The sequence below is a fragment of the Hetaerina americana genome, unplaced genomic scaffold (genome assembly GCF_022747635.1).
Source record: "Hetaerina americana unplaced genomic scaffold, ioHetAmer1.1.p SCAF_25, whole genome shotgun sequence".
NCBI lineage: Eukaryota > Metazoa > Arthropoda > Insecta > Odonata > Calopterygidae > Hetaerina > Hetaerina americana.
In genome coordinates, this window is record NW_027286819.1 from 1,494,105 (window position 1) to 1,518,184 (window position 24,080).

Consider the following 24,080-nt stretch of genomic DNA (forward strand, 5'->3'; position numbering starts at 1 on the left):
TGATTCCGACATTCCATTGACAGTTTACAGCACCATAATGGCCGCTAGATCGTAAAAAAAGTGGATCCGACGCCACAACCTAACTTCGATCTAATTAATTTTATTACCGCCTTACCTGAGGAAGAGAAAAAAACACTCTTCCTCTCCTTCTTGATAAAAACCCCAATTTAATTACTCTCCGCCGACAGCCTCAAATAACCCCATTTCTTCTCCCGCCTCCGCTGACGATTTTCACTTACAAGGCCCCTCCAAAAGAACCAGAAGCACAAAGTTGCTTCTGACCCTCTGTTCCCACCACCAAAAATATGTTTGAACCCCTGACTTCACTCTTCGAAGAACCCTGAAGCGCTCAGGCTCCTATTAACTCTGACTCCATCATCCTTACCAAAAGGGTAATTTCAAGTTCTCCGCCCACCAACTCAACTACCAATGCTCCACATAGATCAAGGGTAAAAATTCCTCCGTTTAAGGTGGCGGATACCTCTAATTGGTCTGCGCTTCACGCAGACATCTCTAAAGCCCGTAAATCTTCCCCGGTATGTCAGTCAACAGGGCCCTCATCTGCGGTAGTGAAATGCACCTCGGTGGCTGACTACAAGAAGGTAAAAAGAGACGTTTCAGGCGTGATATGGTGGAATATCATGATTAATTGCTACAAGAAGGTGGCGTCGCTTCTAAAAGTAAAATCTATTCCGTATGTCACTTACCGGCTACAGGATGAGCGCAGGAAAGAATTTTCCCTCCGTGGTCTCTTCCCCTCAATCTCTGAGGAGGACATACTAGCAGAGCCTAAAACAAAGGGTTTGCCTATTATAGCTGTACACCGAATCTGGTCCACTAGACCGTCAGCCGCTGAACGGGCCTCAAGACTCCTCTCCGTTTACAAACACCCAACCAGAACCTGTCAAATAATTGCAGAAAACTCAATAGACTCGCAAGCGTTTCTCTCTCTTTCTAAGTTTAGTTAGAACTTTCAATAAAAATAGATTTTTTCCGGAAATCTCTTCATCCAGTGCAGTGTTTTAGGCGTCAGGCCCTGTGTCACACCAAAAATCACGGCACTCTCCCCCCGAACTGCGTCCGCTGCGGCGTTCCCCATGCCTCTTCCGAGTGCTTAAAATTGCCTGACACCCCTGCTAAATGCTTCCTCTGTCAGAGAGAGCACACGGCAAACTACAGAGGTTGTCCGCTCCACAAGCAGGCAAAACAAAATTTTATAATCCGCCTAAGTAAGACAGCTTCCTTCTCCCCTGCTCCAGCTCCAAAACCGCTCACACCATCATACTCCGCTGCACTTCACAACCCCCTTTCTTTTCCTTCTTTCCCTTGCTTCTAACCCTCTTCCCAACGTTAGTCATCCCCAAGAACCAACTGAGAAATCAGTCCTCAATACCTTCTTTGGAGACATCTGGGGAAGAATGTCCTCTCTTTCCACTGTTAAAGCCAAAAGCTATTTATCTTGGAGCAAATTCTCCTCCTCCAGACTTGACCATGAACACACCAAAGAGCCCTCACGTGAATACATCGAAACACATCACAATTCTCTCCTGGAACTGTAACAGCATCATTAAGAAAAAGAAGAACTACTGAAATACTCTACCGACAACGCCACCGACATTATACTCCTACAAGAAACCTTCCTTAAACCTCACATTTCCCTATACTTTCCTAAATACATCATTTACAGACTTGACAGAAACACTCCTGGAGGAGGAGTTGCCGCCCTTTTCAAGAAAGGGTTGAGGCACAACCCTCTTCCTTCTCCCGTTTTCCAAAAACTAGAGGCCCTTGGTTATTACACTTCATACCCCGCAGGGAAACTTACAATTATACTCTGTCTACCACCCTACTTCTCATACCCTAAGCAGGGATGACCTCAGCAAATTATTTTCACTCCATAGCAGGGCCATGTTCGTCGGCGACTGGAATTGTAAACACCAGGACTGGGGTTGCCTAGTCTCCAACGGCAACGGCCGCATTCTCCAGTCCTTTATCTCCTTCAAGCCAATACCCATCCTTTCTCCTCTGGAACCTACCATTGTCCCTCCACAAGCTAGAGCTAGATGCGACATCCTAGACATTGCGGTATCCCTCCATCTTCCTTTTCAAGACCCTCCCTCAGTTATTCACGACTTCAGCTCCGACCTATCCTCTTTACCATCCACTTAATCCCGTTCTCAACATCCTCCGACAAGACAACTGACCGACTGGCCCAGACTTCCTGACACCCTTTCTAACCTATAAGGACTCGCCTATGAGTCTTTCCTATCTCTCTTTATCCTTATTTTAAACCTATTAAAAATTCACTGTTAAGATTTATTCTCAAAATGCATTAGTTATAAGTTGGATACTTTTCACATATCTTGTCTGTAAATGATAACCAATGTAGTATCGTGTCCTCCTCAATAAGTGTAAATGTACCCAAATATGTATCATTATTATATATATATATATATATATATATATATATATATATATATATATATATATATATATATATATGTATATATATATATATGTATATATATATATATATAGAAAATATAAATATAATAATAAAAAGCTTATATATATGGAAATAAATAATAAATAATAAAAAGAAACCAAAATTGCGGGGCTTGCGGGGTATTAAGTAGATGTAGATGTAGAAATGTATCTCACTTGTAAATATGTTTGTCCCTATTCTGCAAAACTTGTAAATAGTTCTAAGTTTAGTCTGTAAGCGCTCTCTTCTCACAAACGACGCAAGCACACGTGCCCATATCTCACTAGTCCCCTTCCCCATCAATTGTAATAAGTACCGGTAGTGCTGGGAGTTCCCACCGGAACGGATGATGAAGTCGACACATAAAAGTGTCGCATCAGACTGTTCGGCAGTTACAGTTATGCGTGATGGAAAGGTTAGACAATGGTGCCTTGATTTTATAAATGGACAAATAAATGTCCATGACGAAGTGACAGGCCCAGTATTCGGACCGATGAAATTGTTTCGCAAGTGGAACAAAAACTGCGATGTGATCGTCGATTGACGATTAATGGCCTGGCTGAACAATTTCCTCAACTTGGACGCACTAGTGTCTACAATATTGTCAATGAAAACCTTGGATACCACAAATTGTGTGCAAGGTGGGTACCGAAACACTGCTGCCAAAACCAATAAGAAAATTCAAGATTTTCTTTGGGAACTCTTTGACCACTCACCGTACAGTCCTGACCTGGCACTTAGCGACTACTTCCTCTTCTTGCACTTGAAACAGTGGCTTGTTGGACACCGTTTCGAAACCGAAGAGGAACTCAAGAACGGCGTTGTCAATTGGTTCAACTCTCAGGCGGCGAGATTCTATGCAGAGGGGTTAAAGAAGCTGGTACAGTGGTACGAAAAATGCTTAGAAGTGAACGGCAATCATGTAGAGAAGTGAAGTAGGTTTGTAGTTAACTAAAAGTGCAGCCAATAAAATGCGTTTCATATGAGCATGTATGTTTCCTGTGACCAAACGGCCCCTATTTGTGTGTCTCGTACGAGTGAGTACGATCTTAGGTATGACCTCGGAGTCGGTTTTTACGCGAGAGTCATGCGATGGCCAGTGAAAAAATGGCGAGACGGAGGAACGGACGGAGGGAATGGATTCCTTCAAAGGGCCTCGTGTCCACCCCGGGCCGGCGTGAGCCGAGGGGCCGCTCTAACTCACACTCGCCCTCCCTCCTCCTGAAGGAGCGCAGCTTCCTGGCCATGCCGGAGCCCCAGGTGGAGGAGGTGGCCGCCCCGCCGACCACCTCGCCGCCCCCTCTGCCCCACACCCCTCCGCAGCGACCCCCGCCGAGGGGCGACCTCCGCCTGCAGCCTCCCAGCCCCGGGGCATCGGCGTTCGGGGCAGCGTAGTCCAGGGGCTCGGAGCACCCCTTGGCTTCCCCAAGGGGAGAGGCGTCCCCCTGGTACTCCACCACTGTTGCGGTTATTTCCCTGCAAGGAAGAAAGGGGAAGGCACGTCAGGGGTACAATGAAGCGGGAGCATCATGTGAATTTGCCTTCGGCGATGGGACCTGGCCGGACCCTTCTTCAGAATCCATATTCATAAAACCGGACAATGAAAAACTGTTAAGGTCGCATGTTTGGCAAACAACAAAGTTGGATTGTTGGAATCGTGGATTTTTTAGGACGCGACTCATTAGTTTGTCATTTTCGAACTTTATTCGATTACTTGCCGAAGAGGAACCTTATAGTTGGGGCTTTCGATTCGATTATCTGAGAGAAATAATCGCACCTGGAGTCACATTAAATTTGACATTTGGATGTTTGTGATAAGAGTGAAATAATTTTAATGGTGTTAATGCACAAGTTTTTGTTTCGTTTGAATGAATAGTAATGTATGCATATATTTGTAGGCTTGTGTAACCAGATGTACTATGGCAGTATTCGCGATTGCAAAAAAGCAAGATCAAATGCCTCAACAGCAACGCTGGCAGTTCAAAATTATAATGCGAAATTTACACAAGGGACACATCAAATTCGGCCGTAAGGACTAGATCAAGCGTGGCGCCCTAACACCCCCTGCCTCATTCCACCGTGGAGGCTAATACGGTTTAAGAACGTGTAGATTCATTTGATGTTAAATATGATCTTTAACGTGATAACAATAGCTTATCAAGATGGAGTTTTTGATGATGACTGGCTCCTCAGACTATCCTATTACCTTCCAACCTCTTCATCACCGTACTGCTACCTACTCCAGCATCTTTCATTAACTGTCGGAAATGAAAAATAGGAACTTTGTGATTACACAGCAAATTTATTTCGATACGACTCAGGTTTCGACGTTCAACGTCATCTTCAGACATTTCGACGTTCAATGTCGAAAACCGGGTCGTATCGATATATATTTTCTGTGGCATTCAAAATTTACTGCATTTTCATTTCAGATATGAATCGGTTCCATAAAGTTACGCCTGAAATGATAAATTATTCCATTGACTACTTCCCGTAGCTCATTCTAGTCCTTCCTCTAAAACTCTTCCCTTGTCTACTTCTTTCAATGATGGTCTTCAGTTTACTAACGTCCTCAGGATGTACCCGAAATATCCGATCACGAGCTCAGGATCCCAGCGATCAGCGAGGCAAAAGGAGGCAGTGAGATCAAACGAATTTCGAGTGGCACCCTTGTTTGCATTGGGAGAAATCGACGCTGGGGGACTGCCACAGAATGCAAGCAGCTGGAAGAAACATTGCCATTGCCGGACATAATCAAGACGGGCATTGGCTAAAGCCCTTCCCATCCTTTCTGTGATATACGAGGTAGGTTGCAATATTGAGGAATATTAGACTTCCACGTAGTGTTTGTGTCGTGAGCCCTCTCAGCTGTCGTCATGCGTTCGGCTACGAGGAATTACTAAAATTCATACCGTTGACAGCAGCAGAAATATAATTTTTCCAAAAGTACCGAAGTACTATTTGTTATTGTTCATCCTTCGGCATTAATTTCAATTTTACATGTAAAAAAAGTGCCATCATCAAAGTAGAAAAATTCATATGCCATTAGAAGACGTAACTCGCTGAGGCATTAGACTCAATGCTCTCTCATACTGGCTCCTATATACAGGAAGATAGTAACCTTGCATAGGATGTTGGTCCTCTGAACTGATTCCAGTGAATCGGTAGTTGCTGGTGCCTTGCCTTCCCAACCGTGTACCCAGCCCCACCCCACCCCAATTGCCCCACATCTAATCCTGGGGTCCGACACGGGGGCGTATGGCCGGGAGATGATTGGCCTTTGCTGGGAGGTTGTGTTTTAAGGATAAATAGGGACATCGCAGTGTACACATCTTATCTGTCGTTTCATGTGTGTGTGTGTGTGCACTGAAACGTGCATTCCATTGAGTATTGCCCCGATGGCTCACGCGTCATCCTCGTCATCGTCCGTCCCGCCAGCGATGGCGCGCATGCGCATGGCTTCGGCGCCGGGCGTCTGCCCCGGGCCCTCGCCCGCCGGCCTCCGCCGCCGCCGGTACAGCACCCTCCGGCGACGGCGCATGCGCGTGGTGGTGGCCCACAGCCCCAGGGCGATGCGGGCGTACAGGACGGTCATGAGCAGCAGCGGGATGGCGTAGAGCAGGACGAAGTTGCAGATGTCGAAGGCCTCCGAGTCGTACTTCTGGCGGTCCGGGACGCAGATGGTCTCCGTGCGGCCCCCTGGCAGCGAGTTGGTGATCGTCTTCATGATGCGGAAGCGGGGCGCACTGTAGGCGGCACTCAGCGCCCACACCAGCGCCATCGTGAGCTGGAAGTCGAAAAGCGAGACATTACCTGCCCAAATGAATTCGCGAGCACGATTCACCATCGCTCCGCTCGAGACCGCAGCGCCTCCTGCTCATCGATCAGGGAATTGGACGGTGGACGCTCTTCCAGGTGATAACTGCGTAAATCTGTCAGGTGCCTACACCACGTCCACATATCCTCTTATTCAATTTGATATGAGTTTACCATATTCGCATTGTCCTTTAAAATAATTCGTTAAACGATATCAATTTTACATTTTATTTTTGCTATCAACTTTTCCAAAATCACGTCTGTTTGTCAATCCCGCTCTTCGTCTCTGTCTCTACTTTTCTCCATAAATTTTGGTTCGCTTGTAGCGCATTACAAAACATAAATAAACGAATCTGAATAACAAAAGAAAACATAGTACTTTTAAACAGGACCTTGAAAAAGAATAATAATTATTATTTAAATGCCTAACGTCAAAAGGCTAAGAGAAGGAAATCATACGCCACGGAAGAATCACTATCGGAAAGAAAAAGAAAATATTTAATATTCCCGCAAAGTAAATGTATCCGTTTTGATTGATGAACCATATAATAACCCAAACAAACATTTAGTCGTATTTTTATAACAGACCAATGGGTACTAACAGCGAGTTTAACAGGATTTACGTCGCTTGCTCAAAGAAAATGAATGTGCCGAACTTTATGGCACCTTGATACTATTACTAACACATCTTGCTCGATAAAAACCATGTTAATCGGAATAAGTACTTCATTATATTTACATGTAAAATTCCAATTTGTAAAATGGATAGCTGTTTACATAAATACGTGAATACACTGAATCATCCTTCCGCCAGTGATTTGAACATGAATAAAATTGATAAAAAATGACAGCTTTCTTACGCACGTGCCTATATTTAGTTGCTGTTAGACTGACCATACCAAAGAACTAAGCACCCAAAAATTGCAATCCTAGGAAATTAACCCTACTGGCGGAAAAAGGATATCGAGAGAAACCACAAAACAGGGAGCTAATTACTAAGCTCACCAATTCAGGGACTTACCCGTAACCTAGTGGGCGTCAGTATCTGCTTGCACGTGATGGGGTGAATGATGGCGAAGTAGCGTTCCGTGCAAATGACGACAAGTATGAATATGGATGCGGTGTAGCTCAGGCTGTGCACGAACTGGTACATCTTGCAGAAGAAGTCACCCAGCACCCAACTGGAAATGAAAGAAGAGGCTATGGCTTTCCTGTGAAATGTACTTTTGTCCTCATCCAGTTCCACGGTCCTATCTTTTGGGACCTGAAGGAAGTAATAGCAGTAATGGCCGAAGACTCCATACATAGACTAATCAGTTTGATAACGTCTTGATTCAATTTACAGAAATTTTTGAAAATTTCTCTCAAGCTTTCACATGGAAATGATGTCCCTTTCTTAACGCCTTATTTTTTTTAAGGCAGAGGATCCAAATTCTTAATCTGCACAATATACCATTTCATTAATTCCTTTTATTTATGACAATTCTTAAATTAGATACACCGCGGTGTGTTTCTGCCGACCTATTTGTTCGATGTCCCCGCCAAGGCAAGCTGCTCTCTCTATCCTTTTAAATATCCTATTTTATTCAAAAAATTCCCTTCTTTCGCAAAACAACATTTTAAAAGACTATGAAATGAGCTTTATTGTTACTGCATGTCATGAAATATAAATCCAGTTAACAACTATTTTTAAGTTATATCAATATTTTATTTAGATATATTATTTCAACCTCACCCCTCCCCGGACTACAACCTTGACGTGGTGGAAGGGATTGTGCGTTCAGATGACCCCTAGAGCTGTGCTGGCGGGAGTAATAATAATTGGTCCTGGTAGAGTCACCCATGCCAGATAGGTCGAAGGTTAGGAGCCAGACGAAAGGTATTCCACAAAGCGTCTGTTCCTTAGCGAGGCGGCTGCAATGGCGTCTGACCCCAATGGGGCGGCCACTAAGTGATGGTGTCACGTTAAAAACACTATTGAGGAAGGCAACGGGAAACCACCTCAATTATCATTCCCAAGATTTAAATGATGGACTATACAGAGATTTTGAGTCCTGGCCACTACGGGGCTCGGCCCAATCGGCCGTGTGTCGTGCCCGGCAGCGGGGGAGGCAAGGCTTCCGCGGTCGTCATCCCACGAAACCCTTGCAAGGGAAAACCAGCAGCAGCAGGACAGAAGACGCAGGAGAAGAAGACCAAGTTACTTAGAATAGGAACGTGGAATGTTAGGACGATGATGAGGACGGGGAAATTGGAGAATATTAAGCGAGAGATGGAAATAGGAAAAATAGATACTAGATACTAGATAGTATTTTAGGTCTATGCGAGGTGAGATGGAAGGACAGTGGGGATTAATGGAGTGATAATTATAGAATAATAAACAGCGGCGGGGACGAGAGCCAACGAGGGGTTGCCATAGTATTAAATAAAGAGGTAGGAAGAAGTGTAGTCAACATAGAGCAGGTAACGGATGGATTGTTACTAGTAGAGATAAAAGCAGAACAGACGAGCATGGTTATTATTCAGGTATACATGCCACCGAGCAACCATAAGGAAGAAGAGGTCGATAGGATATACGATCAATTAGAGGACATAATCGCGTGTGTTCCCGCAGGGAAACATTCGATAGTGATGGGGGATTGGAATGCGACGGTAGGTGAGGGAAGCGATGGTGATGAGGTGGGGGACTACGGTTTGGGCACGAGGAATGACCGCGGGGAGAAAGCAGTTGAGTACTGCAGGAGACAGGGGTTAGTCATCAGCAACACTTGGTTTAGACACCACAAAAGACGCAGGTATGCATGGAATGTGCCAGGCAACTTAGAAAGGTATCAGCTGGATTATATTCTGGTTAGGCACAGGTTTAGGAACAGTTTGATGAAATTCGCACACTTTCCCATGAGCGGATATGGACTTTGACCACAATTTAGATGTTATGAAATGTAGCGTCCCTTTCAAAAAATTAAGACCGGGGCGGCGAGTTAGAAAATGGAACGTAGAAGCATTAAATGGATTAAAATGGAAGGAGTACCAACAGGCTGTAGAGGAAATCATGGAGGATGGTATAGAGTTAAGTACTATCGAAGAAAAATGGGGAAGGATCAAGAAAGGGTTATCGAAAGCCGCAAAAGACACTATTGGAGCCGTTAACGCTGAAAGGACTAGGATACCATGGATCACGGATGAGATGATTACAAAGATGGATGAGCGGAGAAAATGGAAGAATGTATGTATAGAGTTGGGTAAAATGAAGTACAAAGAATTAAACAATAAATTAAGGTGGTCAAAAAATAAAGCAAAAGAAGCATGGTGGAAGACGCAGTGCGAAGGTATGGAAAGTTTGCAAAGGAAGGATGAAATTGTTGCGCTGTACAGCAAAGTTAAATCTTAATCGGGAAGTAAGAAAGGGAGATTAATGCTAACAGTTAGAAATAAGGCGGATAGGATAATAGTTGACACAGGAAAGATCCAACAGAGATGGAAGGAATATACAGAAGTATTGTATAATAAAGAACTTCGACCAACAAGTTAGACATAGAAAATGAGCATGACGTAGAGGAAGATAACTTAGGTCCAGGCATACTAGACGATGAGATAGAAAGGGCATTATGAGAGATGAAACTAATAAGGCCGTGGGGGTGGATAACATTCTCGCTGAACTATTGAAATTGTTAGGAAAATGTGGGAGGAAGAAGCTATATGGGCTGATTCGTAGTATTTATGAGGAAGGAATCTGGCCAGAAGACTTTGTGAGATCAGTTTTAGTTCCTATTCCGAAAAAGGTGAAGGTTACATCATATGCGGACTACATGACGATAAGTTTGGTATCCCACTCAGCTAAAGTTGTTCTTAGGATCATAAACAAAAGGATAGAGAGTAGGGCATATGTTTACTGAGGGGATGATCAGTTTGGGTTTAGGAAGGGGAGAGGTAGCGTGATGCCATTGCAGAATTGGGATTATTAATCGAGAGGAATATAGAACACAACCTGGAGGTATTTGCCTGTTTAGTTAGAAGAAGAAAAAGGCGAAGCTAAACATTAAAATAGGAGGGCAAAAACTAGAGCAGGTAGAACAGTTTACGTATCTCGGTAGTGTTTTGGGTCAACACGGTCAAAGTGGCAGGGGCGTAAGGAGAAGAATTGCGCTAGGCAAAGAGGCTTTCACAAGGAGGAGGGAGTTGATGACGGGGACGTTGAGTGGGGATATTAAGAAAAGACTCGTACAAACTTTGATATGTAGCGTAGCTGTGTGCGGCGCGGAAACGTGGTCATTGAAGCAGGAGGATAGACGTAGACTGGAGACTTTTGAAATGTGGGTGTGGAGAAGAATGGAGAAGGTGAAATGGACAGAGAAAAAAGAAATGAGGAATTACTTGGTATGGTGGGCGAAGAGAGGGGTTTGTTGGGAGAAATCGTATGGAGGCAGGAAAAGTGGATGAAGGGGGTATTGACCGGCAGTGGGACGTTGAAGAATGTGATATAGGGGAGAATGTTGGGCAAACGAGGAAAGGGAAGGAACAGGATAGGAATATTGGACGGGATGAAGGGAGGAAGAAAGTATTGGGAGATGAGGAGGGACCTGATGTGGAGTAGGATGTTGTGTTTTGCTAGGAGTCAAAAAATATTTATTTAGGAGCTGTGTCCATCTAAAAACCTACCTTAACCGGTAGATTACCTAATAATAATACTGTTTTCATTTAACAATTTCTGGTACAGCTTTTAAAATATATACTTTGTAAAAAAAATAAAATTTCTAAAGATTTACATCAGAGTAATTTCAATTATAAGCAATCTTATTAATCGTCCCTATGTACAAATTACAATGAACACCTGTGAATCATGCCATTAACCCGACCCTTAATTGGTATTAATTGGTTAGTATGGATACACATAAAATATCGATAAACAGTGTAAGCAATTAAGGAGGGGCCTTTATGCCGAGGAATGTAATCATGTATGTAACGCATTATTGTAAATAAGTGATAGTCAAATAATTTACAAGGCAATACTTTGGCTAAAACCTCGTCTAAACACAGGGAAAAGGGACTCGCGTACATATATTGACAAATGCTTGAATAAAAGTCCATGTTGACCAAACGAAAAGCTACTACTCCCAAGACGAGGATGGAAAGACGCTTGATCTTTAGACGAAATGATGCGTTGGTTCAGCTTGAAGTGGATTATGCTTTTTTTCCTATTTGTTGTTCGCGTTTCCATTTTAATTTAATTTTGATAAATTCCAAAGAAACTGCGGGAGATGCCGCAACAGTAACTTTTAACGGAGTCATCCGCTAATGTGCATTTCAATGCAACAGTTTCAGAGTGTAAAAATCATTCGCCTTGACTGGGATGCCTGTGACATTGTATGTACGAATGCCTGTGACATTGTATGTACGGCATTTCGTCACACCATCTTGTTCCTTTAAAAGCCCCAAAATTTCAGAGTTTAAGAGGACGCCTCGGTAGCTTAAGTGGCTAAAGCACTCGACCGGATATTGAGATCCCAGTCAAGGCGAATGATTTTTACACTCTGAAACTGTTGCATTAATTTTGATAGCATATGCATATGCATATATGCATATTGAGAGCATATAAATATGCATTATATTTGTTGCTGATCAATATAAAAAACAAATAATTATATATTTTAGTGATAAAAGGAAAAAATTGAAAAAATAAAAAGAAACACGTCAACGGACGTATTTATTGTGGGTCTTTTATCTCAAATCCTCTAGACATTCAGAGAGTTCTGCCACTCGCGTCAGGAAAACTTAATTTTCGGTAGTTTTATTTCAAACCGGGGCAAAGAAAAATGGAACCACTTAATACGTAAGCGATCACATTAAATTACACTCATATTAACAGTTTCAGAATTCTCCATGGAAATCGTCGACACATCGCGCGAAGAGAAAATCGTTAAATAAACACGAACTCCATGAATAATAGTTATCATCCACGAGTGGCCTCAACAGAATTTTACTCTGTTTATTTTTCTACCTGTGCAAATTTGATTAACATGATATTTTTTCTCACAATATGCTTAGGTAAACCAGGTATTGTTGAATATTTGCAAGTGATCCGTGGCATACTCAAAATGTATCCGTGGAAGCCAAAATATGGAGTCCCTCTACCGTCGTCAAAATTCACCCGTTTTGGTATTTTTTTAATTGTTTATAACTGGAATATGAATTTTCAGGGAGACTAAGCAAAAAAAGAGTAGCTTTACAGCTATAGTTAAAATTACTCTTCATGATCATTGCATTCTGATCTGATTTCAATTTTGCTCCTGGGAAATTGCATGAGTTCATCACGCTATTTCTGAATCTGCGCCTAGTAATTGTTTGTTTATTTGATACTTCCATGTATTTCCTGAACTTCTACATGTATACCTATGTCTATAGTTGAATTTGAAGCTGACTTTACTTATGATCAAGGTTTTCATACGATGAAATTCTGAAGTTTACTCCCAACGGCCTTTCCATTTTAACGAACACTAACATTCCCCCCCATGCCACCTCCCCAAAAACCCAATTCCAATCCTCTACCGCATTCCAGGGCCTTGTCCGGGTACCTTCGAAATAATTTTCTCTAATTCTCGGATGCAAAATGTACTTCTTCCCTCTTCTGACCTCTTATCTTCAAGGAAACATCGGTTACCACGAACAGAGCCGACTACTACTTGTTGTTCCTACCTTTACTTTAACGCTCGTATTAATCTGTCGATCACCTGTTCCCCGTTCACTGCATTTCTCCTCACTTTCACTTTCAATACTATGCCTTCCCCACGCTGACCTTTCGTTTTCATGCTCCACGCGCAGTATACTCCGTAACTATCGCTCTAATTATCTCCGCCATATTCCATTTCTCCCCGCGAAGGTGTGAATATGACGTCTGTCGTTTTCCCTCTTTCTCGTCTTTTCCCAACTTCCCTCTCCGCACCACCTTCCAAACAATCCCTGCACCTTTCTGGCACGCTCCAGTTCTTCCTCTCAACTATCCACAAATAAAGGGAAAGTAAATGTAAAAAAATAGACGGAATATCATTTTCTGCCAAAGGAAAACACAATGCATCTATGAGCGAAGTCCAGAAAGTAACTTACGTTTAGCGAAGAAGTGAGGGGAGCCGAATGTTTTCTGTATTTACACACACACACGCACGCACGCTCACTAGGGCAGTACGCCTCGAGCTGCATTGTTTAGAAGGTCGCAACTATTGTCTTTTGTTTGCAGTGGCGAGTCAAAATGAACAATACAGTAAAAAATCCAGTCAAATGCCAAATCCGTTTAGTGATAAGGTTTTTAGTGGCAATAAACTTCAAAGCTACTCGATGGGAAAGGTGCACTTTGCACCGAATAAGCGATGAGTTATAGTGTTGTTAGTTATAAAGTGAACGGACAAACGTCCATGATGCCCAAGAACTGGCCATCCGTCAGTTCATCTGTCACAAGGCTAGGCCGACCACTGCGGTCGGTCCTCGTCGTGAAGATTGGTGCCGTGGCCATTTTTAAACTGAGAATGCACCACTGCCCCAATCCGTCTTCGCTCGTTACTATATTTCATCTCCGTACACACTTCACTACAAAGTTGCCATATGAATTTCAATTGGCTTGCGGTTTTTGCCAGTAAAAACCCAATCCAGATCGCACTTCACAAGTCGTGGGGTTTTTCTATTGCAGAGCACATTGCAACTGTTCGCAGTGAGCAAAGTAGAAGAACCACAGTCTGCATACACTACCAATTTAGGATGCGTAGTACTGAGTGTGTAGGGTCGTTTAGGCCCCAAGATGGTGGCTCAAGTCCTATGACACACCTCCTAGGCCGAAACGTAAGGTATTTTCTGGACAGGCCTTGTATTGTTGACGATTCATTGATCTACATCTACTGAATACCCGGCAAGCCGGCGCAAGGGCGTGTGGCGGGGGGTGTTAGGACACCACCCGTAATTTAGAAAAGAAAAAAAATCGCATGCAAAAACCACAAATTCATGCATCCACAAAGAAAACATGGCATACATTCATGCAAGAACAGTTAAACCCCACACACATGCAAACACTCAAACTACCAACTAACATACACATGCACCTGAAAGTATACCTAACATCTTTGCAATTTTTAATTTAGTTCCGACTTGTAAATTCAATGTTTTTAATACTTCTACAGTCACTTCGGTTTCCTAATATTATGATTTCTGATTGTTAGGGGAAAGAATGAGTATTTGTACCTATCTGTCCTGGAATCTATCTCCCTTAGTTTATCTTTGTGGTCTGATCTACCTAAGTAGTGTGGGGCCATTAGAATTCCTTTAGTGTCATAGTTAAACTCGTTTGCTCTGAACCTTTCTAAAAGTCTAAGCCTCGCTTGTTCTCTCCGCACTTCTACATCTACATCCCCCTGCAAGCCACCAAAAAGGTGTGTGGCAGGGGGTGCGGCACCAGGAGGAAAGGGTAAGGGATGACGGGGTTAGGGTTTTTCAAATGGATGGGGAAAGGTGAGGGGAACCTGCAAGAGAACTATATAAATATAATCGTATAACTATGGGTAGTCGCTACCTTGTAGGTTAATACTTATTATGTCGAGCCGGCTCCTGGGGGATTTGGATTACGAGCATTCTGATCTTTTATTGTTCTTGGAAAAAAATACCATTTAAACCTGGCAGTCTTGCAGTCTATCTCTCTAATCTTATATTCGTGATCCCTCCGCCCGTAATACGTTGGGGTTCGTATTATGTTCTTGATGTCATCGGAAAAGGACCCATATTTAAATGTTTTTAATAAGTTTAACCTATTTTGTAAACGCCGCTGTGTAAGGGAATCCCAGCCTAAATTTTCTAGCAAAGTAGTTACGCTAATGCGTTGGTCATAACAATTTTTGACAAATCTAGCCCCCCTCCGCTGAACTCGATCCAATTCCGAAATTAAATTTATCTCTTGAGCATCCCATATACTGGCAGCATACTCTAGGTGGGGCCTGACTAGGGCAGGAAAACATCGTTCCTTCACTTTTTCGTCACATTTACCCAGCACTCTTTTTACAAATCCCAATTTTTTATTAGCACGACCGCATATTTCCCGTATGTGCTTTCCTCAGGACAGATCGTGAGTAATTGTTACACCCAAGTATTTAAAGGAATCTACCCTCGCGATTTCTGTTTGTTTCACATTGTAACTAAATGGGGGGGTGTTACTCTTTTCCCAAAAATGCATTACTACGCATTTTTCAAATTTAATTCCAATTGCCATGTTCGCATCAAGTCTGGATTGCATTTAGGTCGTTAGCTAACGTGACTCTGTCTTCGCGACTTCGAATGTCCCCATAAATCACCGCATCGTCAGGAAAAAGACGGAGCCTGCTATTAACCAGGGTACTGAGCCATTTATGGAAAAAAGAAACAAGAGGGGGCCTATGATACTTCCCTGTGGTACACCCGACGTGAACTTGACAGTATCGGATGATACACCGTCCAGGACGGCTGTTTGAACGCGATTTTTAAAAAAATGTCTAATCCAGCATATAACACTCCCGTGTATTCCATAAGTTTCCAACTCTGCGAGTAACTTGCAATGAGGGACTTTATCAAAAGCTTTTTTAAAATCTAGGAATATCGCATCATCTGGATATTTGCGAATATTACTTCCACCGGAATGCATTATATCATGAACAAAGAGTGCGAGTTGAGTTTCGCAGGATCTACCTTTACGGAACCCGTGTTGGTTATTAATCAATAAATCTTGGCTATCGAGGTACCTCATTATGGAACTAACAATGATGTGCTCAAGAATCTTACAGGAGATGGAGGTGAGCGATATTGGCCTATAATTACTGGGGTCCTCCCGGTCTCCATTTTTAAATATGTGTGTCACAGAAGCTATCTTCCAGCCGCTAGGCACGCTTTCTTCTGCTAATGATTTCTTAAATATTATATTAAGATAAGGGGCAATTTCAGACGACAGTTCTTTTTACACGCGAGCCGGTATCTCATCAGGTCTCGGAGATTTGTTGGGGTCGATGTTTTTAAGGAGTAACTCTATTCCGCGGGTGGAAAAGTCGATTGCATGCATTGGCTGTAGAAATGTTTCGGACGGTTCTCTGGTATATTCTGGGAGCATTTGTTGAAAACACTGTGGAAGAATGAGTTTAATATGTTGGCTTTATCTAAACTACTTGTTACTTTATCCCCCTTTTCGTTTTTCAATGAGTTTACGGTGGAGTTTTTTCCCTGCACTTCTCTGAAGTAGGACCAAAACATCTTTGGGTTATCGTTTAAATATTCACCTAATTTTTTCCTTTTGAATTCCGCCAGCGCCTTCAAGTGGTTCCCAGCCTAATTCCCCTAAGAGACCTGTCATAATTGTGTTGATAAAATTGATAAAATCACATTAATATTCTTATCCAATTACATGGAATGTATTTCAAAGACAATGTAGGTTTCTGTACAGAAACAAATATCATTATGAGATGACTAAATAATAGGAAATTTGAAAAAAATATGCCAGGACGAAAGTTGAAAAACTACAAAAAAATAAGAGTAAAAGCGTAGTCAATACCAAAACAGAAGGCGTAGAAATATGTAAATACATGGTATAATTGCAAGAAAATAAAAATGTAGGTGTGGTCTCATCAGATATCATGTCATTTCTTTGATTCAATTTTCTCTCTAAGTGAAATGTAATTATGAGATAACATAAGTGGTTAAATATATATTCACAGATAAAACATCCCTTCTCGGATAAGTCTTTTTTCATTTTTGAAACAGGATATTATTCCCCGGATATTCTAAATATCAGGTAACATGCAAGGCAAACATATGCAAAAAATGACTTTCTCATTCCAAAGCGGGCAAATTAGCTGCCAGCAAAGATCAACTATCATGATCTGTCCCAATTCAAATGTCCTTTTAACAATGCGAACACATTGCGTTAGAATTTAAATGATTTATTCCATCTTTCGTGCATCTACAACTAAATAATATCCCGCAAGCCATCGCAAGGACGTGTGGCAGGGGGTGGTAGGTCACCAGTCTTTCTACATATATTCCCTCTATTTCCTCATGCACCTGGCACCCCGCGATCCACTAAAAACCACGTGGAAAGGGGGAGACTAAACACCAGCAATGCAACATGCCCACATACATATTTTACGATTATTACATAGTTAGCAGCTACTTCTAAGCCTACGCAAAGGTGACAAGAAAATACATTAAAAGAGGACAGGCAGACATGAAATTCTGACTCTTATTAGTGGTTAGTATACTACACATTCCGGATGGACAATTCACAGCTACAATAGACTTCTCAACTGACTTGGAGAGTGTTTTGTGGGATCTCGTAAACCCCTATTTTCGTAAATGTGTACCTATTATTTTCCTTGGCGTCCCCGCTTTTATTTTTTGTCGTAAATGGTGCGCGGGAAAAACGAATACTTAAATCCATCAGTTCAAAAGTCTAACTCTCTCATTTGGTGACAATTGCCGTGGTTTGTCAATTCGATAAATGATGACAACTATATTGTCGTACGGATTTGAGAATGGAGGATTCGCCTAATTCAAAATTTGCACTTTCAGACGTGTCCGAATCAAAAGCTTTGAAAATTAATCCTCGCATGATTTTATGAGGCCTTAAGACGGAGCCATCCCAGGCGGAAGTCCCGACCCCGTCCGCTTGGATGCGTGCAAGCGCTCGGGTTCCCCTCGCCCTCCCTTTGATGCTACGGAGAATGCGGCAGGCGGGGGCCGACGAAGCGCGCTTCCGCCGCGGCGGATGTGCGCGCCACTAAGACCCAGCGACGGTGGGCAAGCTCCATCTATTTCTCGTGCTTCGCAACAAAAAATACTTTTATTTCCTACCGCGCTTAGGCATAGCTCATCGTGCAACACCGTTCGATATATCTCCCAAAGTTATTTCGTCCCATTATCCCTTGCCTTAAAACCCGAAAGAAATAAATTTGTCTATCTTAGGTGTTCATCTAATATCTAAGCTAGGTTAATATGTTTCACAAATGCGCATATCAGAACGATATGGGGATCAGCTTTAAAGAAACTTGGCTTCATAAAACGGGTGGTGGGGAAATGTAATGAAAAAGTTAAAGAGAGGTGTTATTTTGTTCTAGTTAGACCTCATTCGGAATATGGTGCAGGTATTTGGGATCCTTGGGAGAAAATTTGGCAATTAGAATTAGATAAAGTCCAGAGAAAATCCGCTAGATTCGTTAAAAATTGTTATGATAAGAACACAAGTGTTACAGGTCTCTTAGGGGATTTAGGCTGGGAACCACTTGAAGTGCGGAGAGAACAAGCGAGGCTTAGACTTTTAGAAAGGTTCAGAACAAACGAGTTTAACTATGACACTGAAGGAATTATAATGGCCCCACACTACTTAGGTAGATTAGACCACAAAGATAAACTAAGGGAGATAGATTCCAAGACAGATAGGTACAAATACTCATTCTTTCCCCGAACAAACAGTAATCATAATAGTAAGGAACCGAAGTCACCTTATAAATATTAAAAATATTTATTTACAAGGGAGGACAAGATTAAGCGTTTTTACGACATAAGGTATATTTACGAAGGTTTCTGTCCAAACAAAGATACAAGGCATTTTTTCTGAAATTTGCTGATGTCGGAAACTTTTCAGACCACACTCGTATAGAAGCATTTGTATGTTAGTTGATAGTATAAATATATTTGCATGTGGGTAAGTTATAAAGGTTTTTGCATTAATACACAAGTCTTTTTGGGTGTAGATTGGCATGAATTTGTTGGTTTTGCTTGAGGTTTTATTGTCTTTTACGGGCGGTTACACAACATCTCCCTCCATGCGCCCTTACGGCAGGTTGCAGTGTACTATGTACATGTTTCCGGAAATGTAAGTTTCCAGTAATGTGTGCAATTTAAGTACTGAATTCCGAAGGATTTGAATTTTTTTAAATTGTTTTTTCTCAAAAATAAATAAAAAAATATTACTTTCATTTCTTTTTTGGTTAAAGAATACCAGGTCGGATAGTTCATTTCAAATGTATATCCGCAGCGAATATATTATCCAATGATCATTATAAATTTTAATAGTTATATCTTTAAAGAGTGCAGACAAATGAAACATAAGGGTTGTTACTTAAGGAAGAAGTAATCGAGTGTCGATGTATGCAAAATACTAATCCAGCGAATTGCACTCCTTCTTCCAACGTTCGAAGAAAAGGAGTCCCAAGGAAACATCGGAGTATTTTTTCCGCAATCCTAGTTTGCATAGAGTTCAAATGATAAAGATTAGTGCCGATATTGTGAGAAATAGATACGGAAAACTACGAGATAAGTTCGCCGTTTTTCACAGCAACCGATAAAATATTCCGAAACGAAGCTGCCGAATCGTACGTACTGCGCAACCTTAGGATGTAGGAAGCAGCGGCGTAATTGGGAAGGGACATGGCACTCCGCAATGAGGAGGGCTCCCGGTCAGAGGGCAGCTCTATTTTAATGCATTTAATAAATGCATGTATTAGAAGAAATTCATCATTTATGATGAAGCACAATTACTTAAAGAGCTCGAATTTTTAAAGTCGTTCCTGAATCTTAGGCTTGTGGTTCCAATTAGCCTTGGCACCCCTGCAGCCCCCGTTGCCCTGGCTACACCGATGGGGCGAGGTGAGGGCCAGGCGGAGAAGAAGGGGGAGGGGGCTAAACGCCACTCAGCGCACCATGGAGGGCACATTCCCGCTTATTACCATTAAATTTGCAGTAAAATCTTTTATCAAAACCTAAGCTTTAATCCTAAGTACTAACATATTATTCGACCGCGCTTGTTCATGCCTAAAAATGCGGGAAACGAGCTAAAAGTGAATGTTAAATGATATAGAGCTTGCTCTATTTTCACGGAATCAATATAAACAATAAACCAATGAAGAAAAGGGGAAATGAAGTATCAACTAGGACAAATTTTGAAACCCCGAAACCCTACTTGAATGTGCATGGAAGTACGTGGAATCTTGAAGCAAATCAATTAGTGTAATTAATTAATTTGCTTCAAGACACTGTAGGTACACTGATTTGAGCATTAAGGGATGGTGTGCATCCAGTATGAAATACGAGGAGATAATGTGAATAAATACAAATATTCCCTCAATAATTGTCGCAATGCAGTAAGTACTCGACAAGTGGCTATGAAGGCATTTTAGAAAGTTCAAGTGCCTACACAAAAAACTCAAATATAGGTGGTTCTTCTAAGGTTAAAGGAAATTTTCCAACCGAAAGTAAGCGAGAAGGCTAGCAGCATGTGCTTCAAAATATTAGGATTTAAAACTTTTATGAAATAATTTTTCTGAATAGTTTTCGGAAAAGTTTATGTCTCAACCGTAACCGGGTCCCAGCCACGCTTATCTTTCCCTCACGCTTAATGGTGTGACAGCCATCAATCCGCATTCAAAGTTCTAACAGAAGGCACGTGCCACCTCAGACATCCCCTGCGCGGTTCCATCTTCCTTCCTCCGCACGCCTCCCCCGACTCGCTCCAAGTCGGCGGATGGGCCATTGAATCCACCTCCATCCCCCTTCCCCTCCCCCTCTTAAGATACAGCAAGACAGCGGGGAGATGATGAGCATCGCCGCCCCTGACACGCCCTCCCTGCATGCCTCAAGGGGAAGAGAGCAATGCCGTACGATCAAGGACCTCGCGATCTGGCTTCGTCGACCTTAACTCCTCGCTTTTGCATGAATTCATATATTACTCCGTAACATAGCCTTAACAATCCGGAGGCCGGAGCTATAACATTTGCATGAGATTTAGATCGACGACTATAAAAGATATTCTAAGAGTGGTCGCATGATCGCAGATCGTATATTGGCATTGATAAGATGACAGTGCACACTTCATTATTGCTGAACATTTGGCGAAGCGAAAGATCGAAAGCGCTAAACTCTTCGCGAAGGTCTTTCGATGGACGACCAAGGGCAGAGTCGGGTCTCCACTTGCAAAGACTTCCTACAATGAAATTGATGCGACGATTCCCGAATTGGCACCAGAAGATTTCCAATTTCCAAAAGTGAAATCCTCCCTCTCTCAAAGAACACCACCATTGGGACCTCAAGTGCCGTCAAATAGGCTTGCGCGCGTACCCTTGAGGACCTCCCGCCTACCAGGTAGCCTTCGAGTCGTGGAAAAGCCGCTCTGGCAAAATTGTGTCGAAGAATTGTGTACTTAGAAGAATATTTAGGCATTGTCGCAAAATCTGAAGTAAATCCATTTTCCGAAACAAGTCCTAATACTTTTTATACAATCTAAGTTTACTTGCGGTACGATTTGTGTCCATGCATGTTTTTATGCGTACATTAGCATGCAGGCCTTCAGAAATGATAATTTTGTATTCAAAAGAAAGAAAGGCTAACCGATTAACCAGAAAAAAATCCATGACCCCCTACTTTTAGAAAGATAATTTGAATAATCTAAATGAAAAATTTTCATCTGGTACTTATGCATTTGGTCATATTCCGCCCCATTTGTTTTTTCACAGTTCACTGAAAGTAGAGAAGGGGGCACCAAATACCAAAAGTATTTTCTGGTTAAGGTCTGATGTAAAAGTTTAAAGAAAGCGAAGGTGTAAATTAGACGTCATTTGATAGTCTGGCGTTCTATGCTCTTTTTAAATACAAACTTAAAACCTCGGCATTCCTTAGTCTCGCCTAGCAAAACAGCCTGACACCCCACATTACAATGAAATGTTTTCCAATTTTCCAAGTGTTCGAACTGCCTTCATTCCGTGTAATATGCCGATTCTTTCCACCCCCAAGCTCACTTATCTACCTTTCTCCCATATATCACGGTACTCAACGTTAAATCATCACAAGTTCTAAAAAAGCTCATGCACTCTTCAACTACTAAGCCTTTCGTGCAAGAATAGTACATGAAGCCGCTGGGATTTAATACTATAAAGGGCGATTTGGTATTAGGTACCGACCGCATCTAGTCCACAGAGTAATATTTAAAGTTGAGCTAGGTTGCATAACATATAAAATTATATATCTCTTCCTCGAAATGTTTCTGAGATTCATTAATATTGAGAGCGACGCACCTTTTCCGAGGGTTGTTTAACTGGTTTGATGGGAAGCTCTTCACTGAGAATGCCTTTTCCTCAACGCGTAAACACAGTCATTGCTCAATATGCGGTCATTAATACACATCAAGCAATTTCCTTTTCGTGAGGAGAAAAAAGCTTGATTTTGAGCCATTTAAGGAATAAAAAACACGCTTACGTGGGATATCATTTTTACGTAATTACAACTAAGAAATAACCGAGATATCTGGATAAAATCTATTCTGCAATTAAATCCAATCCGTACAATCATGATTTTTCTGTTTCAATAAACCGTAGTAATTCGTAGCAGGGAGAAAATAGAGGCTCATTATCTTTTCCGAAGCAATTTCATCACCATATGCATTGAATAATGCCAAAAAACTATTAAAATGAATTTTCTACACATGATGACATGTTCCTTGCACGCATCTCATCTCATATATTTGACTATTTCAAAGTTTTGAGAGATTAAAAGTAGAAATATTAACAGATGTCATCATCGTTCTCTGAAACAAGACGAAATACTGGACTTTTGAGAGTAAATATTGCTGAATCCAACACCATAATTCTCCATTTTATCGCTGTTATGCGGTGTGGGGATGTGCTTGCAAAACTACGAAAAAATCACGTCATCCTATGAAGTTAAAAAAGACGGTGTGTCACATTCCATACTTGTGTCTTTAAGGAGAGGGAAACCATGAGTTTCTTACGTTTTTCTTATTTTAGTACCCCGCAAGCCTTGCGTTAGGGTGTGTGGCAGGGGGTAAATACACACCAGACTAATTTTGACACGAAAATGACCCTACCGCGGTCGGAAAATGTTATTCTGATCTCTTATCGTTCGAGGAAGAGTGTAGTCTGTGATTTAACCTTCGCTCTGCAAGTGATTCCCAGCCTAGGTCCTCTAATATTTCGGAGCAACGTTTTCCAAGTCGAGGTCCTCTACGCTGAACGTGATCCAATTCGGAAATTTATCCAACTTCGTGAGGATTTCACATTCTTGCAGTATATTCTAAATGAGGCCTAACCAGCGGAAAATAACCTTTCTAAGTGGCCTTTTAATCCCATTTACCCAGTACTCTTCTAATGAATCCTAATTTTTTGTTAGCTTGTTCACATATTCCCCGCATGTGTTGCACCCAGGAGAGGTCGTGCGTGAGGGTAACGACCTCAAGTATTTAATCGAGTCTACACATTCCATTTCGGTATTACCGATGCAGCATACGTTCGGGAGGAAATTGCTCTTTTTCCAAAATGTTATCACTACTCACTTTATGGAGTTTAATTCTAATTACTAAGTGTCGCACCAGCGTTGTATAGCATTTATGCAATCTGATAAAGCTGCTGTGTCCTCAGCAACACGGATATCACGGTAAACCACTGCATCGTCGGCAAATAGACGTATCTCACTGGTGACTACGGAGTCAATATCGTTAATGTTAAGTAGGAATAAAAAAGGTCCGATAATACTTCCCTGGGGAACAGATGGAGTTGCTTTTACTGTATTTGAGGGAACGCCATCTACCACTACTCTTTGGAATCGACCATTCAAAAAGTTTTTAATCTAACCCCAGACATCAATGCCATATGCCTCTAGCTTTGCGAGTAGTTTACAATGAGGAACTTTATTGAAGGCTTCCTTAAAAGCTAGAGAAACCGCGTCCACTGGAACATTGCTCTCTCCCGAAGTAAGAATTTCATAAACAAAAAGTGCAGGT

The 24,080-nt window shown here is 41.9% G+C and overlaps 1 protein-coding gene across 1 annotated transcript in view; it reads right to left on the reverse strand.

Annotated features, from left to right (window-relative positions):
- Window positions 1-24,080, reverse strand: part of TrissinR (Trissin receptor) — an 87,304-nt gene that overhangs the window by 4,716 nt on the left and 58,508 nt on the right. Inside the window, exons 3-5 of the mRNA XM_071586733.1 lie at window positions 7,323-7,482; window positions 5,893-6,272; window positions 3,690-3,961 (exon numbers count right to left, since the gene is read on the reverse strand). Coding sequence (XP_071442834.1) covers window positions 3,690-3,961; window positions 5,893-6,272; window positions 7,323-7,482 — 812 coding nt within the window. The remainder of the gene's footprint in view (window positions 1-3,689; window positions 3,962-5,892; window positions 6,273-7,322; window positions 7,483-24,080) is intronic.